This window comes from Oryza glaberrima, chromosome 9 (genome assembly GCF_000147395.1).
Source record: "Oryza glaberrima chromosome 9, OglaRS2, whole genome shotgun sequence".
NCBI lineage: Eukaryota > Viridiplantae > Streptophyta > Magnoliopsida > Poales > Poaceae > Oryza > Oryza glaberrima.
This window is the reverse complement of record NC_068334.1, coordinates 20,298,608-20,305,717: the sequence shown is the minus strand read 5'-3', so window position 1 is coordinate 20,305,717 and position 7,110 is coordinate 20,298,608. Positions and strand designations below refer to the sequence as shown.

At 56.2% G+C, this 7,110-nt stretch overlaps 1 protein-coding gene and 1 pseudogene across 2 annotated transcripts; one reads left to right on the top strand and one right to left on the bottom strand.

Moving 5' to 3' along the window:
• Positions 1-812: 812 nt before the first annotated feature.
• On the bottom strand, positions 813-2,275 carry LOC127783833 (leucine-rich repeat extensin-like protein 3; annotated as a pseudogene).
• A 508-nt stretch (positions 2,276-2,783) lies between these two features.
• On the top strand, positions 2,784-6,480 carry LOC127784254 (cation/H(+) antiporter 2-like). 2 transcript variants are annotated; one of them, XR_008019474.1, is made up of 3 exons: positions 2,784-5,655; positions 5,908-6,038; positions 6,128-6,480. XR_008019474.1 is itself a non-coding variant. In XM_052311448.1 (2 exons), the coding sequence occupies exons 1-2, from the start codon at positions 3,064-3,066 to the stop codon at positions 5,614-5,616; spliced, it is 2,484 nt and encodes an 827-aa protein (XP_052167408.1). In that variant the 5' UTR covers positions 2,784-3,063; the 3' UTR covers positions 5,617-5,779. The 2 variants fall into 2 exon arrangements, 1 of the variants encoding a protein (XP_052167408.1); XM_052311448.1 differs by lacking the exons at positions 5,908-6,038; positions 6,128-6,480 and having other exon boundaries at positions 2,784-4,230; positions 4,300-5,779.
• The last annotated feature ends 630 nt before the right edge of the window (positions 6,481-7,110 follow it).

The window sequence follows — 7,110 nt, the reverse complement described above, 5'->3', positions numbered from 1 at the left end:
AACATTTCAGGCGATGGAGAAGATGACCGTGGAGAAGACTTGGACCGACAAGGCCTCCGTGGAGTTCAAGAGGGACCTGGAGAAGCGGGCGGTGAAGGAGTGGACGGAGAGAGACTTCAGAGAGCTGAAGAGTACAGTGAGGATCATCGCCGTTACACTCGCCCTCACCTTCATCATCTTCCTCGTGAGCTTCTTCGTCCCCATGACCAAGACCTTCCAGATCCTGTGGTGGCAGTGGGGGCTGCTCTGTATCCTCACCTCCATCATCACCCTCTGGAGGATCGAGAGGGCCTTGACGCCACTAGCCTGATGATCCGGAACCGGCTCGGCTGACCAAGTGACAAACCCTCCTATCCTTCTCAGTGTATTAGACTAATTTATGTGCACTGTGTTGTAAACTGTAATCGTAATCGTTTGCAAGGATTCAACGTTCGCAACTCGTGCTGCTGTTGCCGGATCCAACTAGGAATTCGTCTCATTTCAAATACTAGCAATTCTGGAATCGTAAACCTGCGTTGACAACCACATTCAATGTGGTGCTGGAAGTGTGGAACACGCACAGGTAATTCGGCGGTAAGAGCTAAGGCTAATAATACAGCTGATCTGTTGGCTATAAGGTTTTTTTTAACCTTCTCTCAGCCTACCTATATAGTAATAGTTAGCTCTTTACAATTAATAAAGGGTTCGCTTGTCTCTCTCACAGAGTTTCTTGATTCTTGTGTCCAAGCTGGCGGTAAGTTTACAGCCTACTTCTCCTCTCTCCCCTCTCCCTTCTCCTCCACCTCAGCATTTAGCCGGCTTATAACATACTATTATACTTGCTCTAATATGGGCAACATAGAGAATGAGATCGAGGTGGCGTTGGAGACAGGAGTAATGCCGCCAGATTGGCCGGGAAGGTTGCTGGTGTCGGGGCTGGACGACGACGACGTCCAGATGATTGCGACGGCTATTCGCCTGTAGGCTAATCCAGAACTGTGATGCATCTATTCCAGGCACGGCATCGCGTTTAAGGCGTTTTGCTTCTCGGCCGGATTGTCCAAGTGCCTGTTTTCCCTTCTTCTCGTCGACGGAAACAAGGGTGCGATGCTGGCATTATTGGTTCTGGGCCTGCTCATCCTAGTGATGACTGCTATATTGTTAGGAACCCAATGGGCTGCCTGTGAACTGTCAACCACTCTAAAAAAAAAAAAGGTCCAAGCAAACAAATCAGGAGCACTATACAAGCATCAGGAGCAGCACTAGAGAGGGGATCGAACAGAGAACGGACAGAACCGGCTGAGAGGCTTCTGGGCGGCGGCGGCGACCTAGAACCCGCCTTGGTTCCTTGTCGATCTTTACTCTCCCTCTTCTTCTATTTGTCTAGAAGCTACTAGAAACCTTCTAGCCTTTGTATCCACGAGTTTGTAAAACGTACATCAAGGTCCCTAAACTTGATTTATTGTATCATCCCGGTTCAAAGTCTCATTTGACCGTGGTCTTACCTACGTGGCACGTCACGTGGACGATGACATGGAATTTTTTTTATTTTTTTCTCCCTTCTTCTCTTTTTTTTTCTCCCTTCTTCCTTTTGTTTTTCTCTCCGGCGGCCGCTGCACCATGAGCTCCACAGTCGCGCCTCCATCTCCTTTTCCATCAGCCTCCGCTCCACTCGCCGAGCCGCCGTGCCGAAGGCAAGCGCGCGACAGGAGGGAGGACAGTGGCACTGACGGGAGGGAGGGGACGGCGGCGACTTGGGGAGGAGGATGGCGGCGCTGACGGGAGGGAGGGGGACGACGGCGCATAGATGTCCTCCTCAATCTCCTCCGGGGTGGGCGCCACCAAGAACGGCACGCTTTCTGGCGTCGGGACGAGGACGGCATGGGCACTGCCGCCGCCCACAACATGGAGGCGGCTGGGCGCCACCGTGTCCGCTGTAGCGGGTTCCACGGCCTCGCTGCACCGTTCGCTTGCAGCTGTGGCAGGGCGAGAAGTGGAGACGGAGGTGGGGCCTTGAGCTCAGGCTCGGAGTCCATCTCTGCAGGTAGGCTCTCGGGCTTCATTGTTGTCGGCGGCGGCGAGGGTGGGGGCTAGGCTAGGGCACGTGGAGACGGTCGGCGGCATCTCGTAGGTGACCCATGAGCTTTACCCAAAGCTCCTCGATCCCACCATCGAAGGGAGTTGGCGGCGGCGGCGGCGGCGGCGGCGGCGGCGGCGACGGCTGCCCCCACGGCTCGAGGTGGTGCGTCGACGTCGCAGCGGGCGGCTTCGCCCGCGGATCCGCCGTCGCCGCCATGGCCAGCTTATCGTCAGCAGCTACGGTGGCACGGCGTGGCGCGAAGAGGCGGCGGCGGCCGAGTCAGCGAGGAGGAGACGAGCGGCAGAGAGAGAGAAGAGGAGAGGAGGTTTTGTGGCCACAGTGGGTCCAAAAAAAAGGGGAGAAGAGAAAAATAATTCCATGTCATCGTCCACGTGGCATGCCACGTAGGCAAGACCACGGTCAAACACGGCTTTGGACCGGGATGATACAATAAACCAAGTTTAGAGACCTCGATGTGCACTTTACAAGTTCGTGGGCCTAAGTGAAACCTCCTGACAAGTTTAAGGACCGCTGATGCATTTTACTTGAAAAAAAGATTGTAAGTTAAGTTTACTACAAATGATGTCGACGATATTTAAAGCTAGGCGATACTATTGATCTTGTTCTTAGGACAGTAATAGAGTGGGTTCTCTTAAATAGAAAAAGACACGCATGTTGTAAGCCATACGATGATTTAGCACAGGTCAGAGGGAGGTTACATTTGTTTATGTACAACGGTGATTACTATGAATCATCAACAAAACAAAACATAACATAAACCTGGGTTGACAACCACCTTTCTCCAACATGGTGCTGGAAGTGTGGAACAACTAATCACCACCCAAACGAACGAACGAACGACCGACCAGAGAGAGGAGATCTCCACCCTCCTCAACACCGCACATCCCGCCGCGTTGGAGGCTGCAGCTGCAGGGCCACCGTCTCCTCCGCCGCACGTTCGCCAGCCGTTGGCATTCGGCCGGCGAGCCGGCGAGCCGGCTGGCATGGGTGGATCGGCCATGAATTGCGCCGTGCAGAACGTGTCCCTGGACACGCTCTTCCTCATCGTCATCCAGGGCGCCGCCGTCATCGTGCTCGGCAAGTTCATCCACCTCTCCCTCCGGCGCCACAACCAGCCCAGCGCCATCTCCCAGATCGTCGCCGGTGTCGCCGTCGGCAGCCTGGGCCTGCACGACATGGTCGTCCACGTCGAGGTCCAGAACGTGGAGGACACCTACGGGTGGTACGTCTCCGAGGCCCGCATCTTCTACATGTTCTACGTCGGCCTCGACGCCGACCTCGCCGCGCTCTGGAACGACGCGCACCGCTGCACCGTCGTCACGTACGCCAGCGTCGCCACCTGCCTGCTCCTCGCCGCCTTCGTCTCCGGCGGCATCTACGGCAGCATGATGCACACCCCGGTCAGGTCCCCCGAGCTGCTCTCCGCCGTGCTCATGCTCACGCTGGCCAACACCGCCTCCGTCGACGTCTCCAGGATGGCCGCCGAGCTCGACCTCACAGCCACGGGCGGCGGCCGGCTCGCCGTCTCCACTGCGATCGCCACCAACATCATCTGCATCGTCGGGGAGGGGGTGTTCTCGTGCATGAAGCTGGCGTCGAGCAGGACGCCGGGGTACAGCGCGTCGGAGCGGCTGGGGATGGGCGTGCTCGCGCTGCTCAAGGTGGGCGTCACCATGGCGCTGCTCCGGCCGGTGGCGGCGTACATGAACCGGCGCAACGCCGGGCGCCACCGCATCGGGAACTGGGAGCTGGTGCTGCTGCTCGTCGCCGTCTCCTTCGTCGGCAACTTCCCGGAGCACGCCGGGTTCGACGGGGTGCCGGCGAGCCTCCTGCTGGGGCTGGCGTTCCCGAGGGAAGGGCCCGTGGCGAGGAGCGTCATGGACGCCATCGCCTACCCGCTCCACGCCCTGGCGCTGCCCTTCTACTTCGGCGCCATGGGCATGAGGATCAACTTCGGCGCCATGTCCGGCGCCATCGTCGTGCCCGCCGTCCTCCTCACGCTGCTCGGCCTCTTCGGCAAGTGCGCTGGCACCATGGCCGCCGCCAGGTACCTCAAGATGCCGCTCGCCGACGCCATCCGCCTCGGCGTCCTGCTCAACATCAAGGGCCACGTCAACATGATCGACATGAGCTTCGCTAGCTCGGAAGGGGTAACGTGTTTGCACCCGACGTCTAGCTTAGCCACCACAATGGCGCCACTAATTTGGCCGCGCGTGCAGATATGGGCGGAGCAGGCGCTCATGGCGATGGTCGTCGGCAGCATCATAAGCACCGTCGTCGCCGGGCCGGTGTTCGCCGTGCTGTTCCGGAAGGAGAAGGAGGCGTACGCGTGCAGCGACCAGGCGCTCGAACACATGGCGCCGGACAAGGAGCTGCGCATGCTCGCCTGCGTGCACGGCGCGCGCGGCGCGCCGGCGATGCTCAGCCTCCTCGAGCTCCTGGCGACGACGCCCCGCGCGCAGCCCACCATCCACGTCCTCCACCTGTTCGACGCCAGCCGCAACCACGTCGGCCCGAAGCGCTACCACCAGCGGGTCCAGGACAGCGACAAGCACATTGACCGCCGCATCGACGACGCCACGCAGGTGAACTGGGCCGTCGACGTGTTCACCTCCGTCACCGGCCTCGCCATCCGCCAGTTCGACGTCGGCGACCGCGGCGCCGCCATGAAGAACGCGAAGAACATCCACCGCCGCTTGGAGGAAGTCCGCGCCGGGCTCCTGCTGTTGCCATACCACAAGGAGCAGCGCTACGACGGCAAGATGGTCTGCCGGCGAGACGACCGCTGCGAGCTCAACCGCAAGGTGCTCGAGCTCGCCCCGTGCACCGTCGGCGTCTTCGCCGACCGCCCGTTCTGGAGGGGCGGCGCCAGCTTCCGGCTGCCGACCAAGATATCAACGAGCGAGGAGACGACGGCGGCGAGGAACCAAGGCGACCAGAAGGCGGGGACCCAGATCGCCGCCGTCTTCCTCGGCGGCCCCGACGACCGGGAGGCGGTGGCGTTCGCGTGCCGCCTCGCCAAGAACGACGGCGCCATCAGGCTGACCGTCATCCGCCTCGTGCTAGGCGTCGCCACCAACGATGACCACCGCATCCCGACGACGAGCGCCGCCAATCACATCGGCATCTACGACGACGATGACGAGGACGGCGGCGAGGAGGAGGTGCTGTCCGTGGTGGTCCAAGACGACGACCCCGACGAGCGGTGCGTGTCGGAGCTGCGGCGCGAGTACGTGGCGAAGGAGCGCGCGGAGTACGTGGAGAGGGCGGTGAGCGGGGCGGTGGACGTGGCGGCGGCGTTGCGCGCGACGGCGGGGGCGTTCGCGCTCGTGGTGGTGGGGCGCGGCGGGCGGCAGCCGCCGGAGCTGGTGGTGGGGCTCGAGGGGTGGGTCCAGATGATCGAGTGCCCGGAGGTGGGCCCGGTCGGGGAGATGCTCGCGTCGGAGGAGTCGCTGGAGATGGGCTCCGTGCTCGTCGTGCAGCAGAGGACGGCGCCGCCGCCGCCGTTTCATCTCAACATTCCGCCGGCGATCTGACACGCTACATACAAAACGTACAAAAAAAATTAAATCAGTGTAAGGATTATTATAGCTGTGTATATTTAGAGCGTGGTAGAAGACTAGATCAAATTTTGAATTCAGTAAAATTCGGGGAAAAAGAAACGACGAAATAGTTAACAAATGCAGGGTCATTGCCTCATTGGTCGCTTTCTCAAATCGGTTTTGCTAAATTACTCCCTTTCGCGCGCTTTCGTCGTAAAATTTTTGTTATTCGCAAGCTAAGGGGTATTTGATGCCGCCACGCCTTCGCTTCAATTCGTCCCCCAGAATTTTCCGGCGTTGATGCGGCAGCTGCGCCATGGCCACGCCATCCTCTCCGGCGAATGCGCTCGTGGCGGCGACGGTCGCCGCCAGCGCCATCAACCACCGGCGTGGTGTTCTCGCAAAACTTCCCCGAGGTAACGCGCGATCGTGTTCTTGTCATTCTCTCGGAATTCTCAGGTTCGGCGGCCTCTGATTCTCAGTTTCTCTCGCTCCATTGTTGCAGGTCGCGTTCTGCTACGACGACAGGTTTGCTTTGCGGCCGCCCAGGCGCCCACCACCTGCTCGACGGAACGTCCCTTCCGGGTGGCTCGTTCCTCCTGTTCTGAGTCTGATCAGTGATCAGTTTCTACTGGTTTATTTTGTTTATTTTTTTTAAGTTTTTGATAATCTTTCAAACTATATGAAAAACGATTGGACGCCATCTCGAGAGGTGAATAATAGACTTACTCTAATCTTTAAGTTTGTTGCTCGGTCGCATGTCTTCATCGTGGTGAGGCGAAGCTCATTTGGTCCTGTCCTCGCAGCAGCTTGTTTCAATTGGTTTATCGTTGGTTGGATGGTTGTTACTTGTTGGAAACCAATACATCGACAGCAACAAACATGTGTTTCGAATACCTTAGTCTTAATTTACTCCTCCTATTTTATATTATAAAACATTTTGATTTCCTTTTAAGTTAAAGTTTGTTAAGTTTGATAATATTTATACACATACAAATATCTATAATACTAAATTAGTTTTATTAAATTTAACATTAAATATATTCTGTTATTATATTTAGCTTGCATTGAAAATATTGTAACGTATTCTATGAGATTGGTTAAAATTTCAGAAGTTTGACTTCAAAAAATATTAACATCTTATATAATATGATGAAATTTACCGAGCAACAAACTTTGTTAATTCATGATTTTCATATGTATATTGTGCGCTGACACGTGAAAGTTGTATGCTTGCATACATCCTATTTATCTTCTTCTACCCGATGTTGTTATCATCTAGTACTCCTACCAAATACCAAAGTAACAGTGACACTCCCATAAGTTTAAAACACATGGTTTTCACAAATTTTACTAATAGTAGTACTCCCTCCGTTTCACAATGTAAATCATTCTATCATTATCTAGATTCATTAACATCACTATGAATATGGAAAATGCTAAAATGACTTACATTGTGAAACGGGAAGTAGTAATTTTGTACAGTGG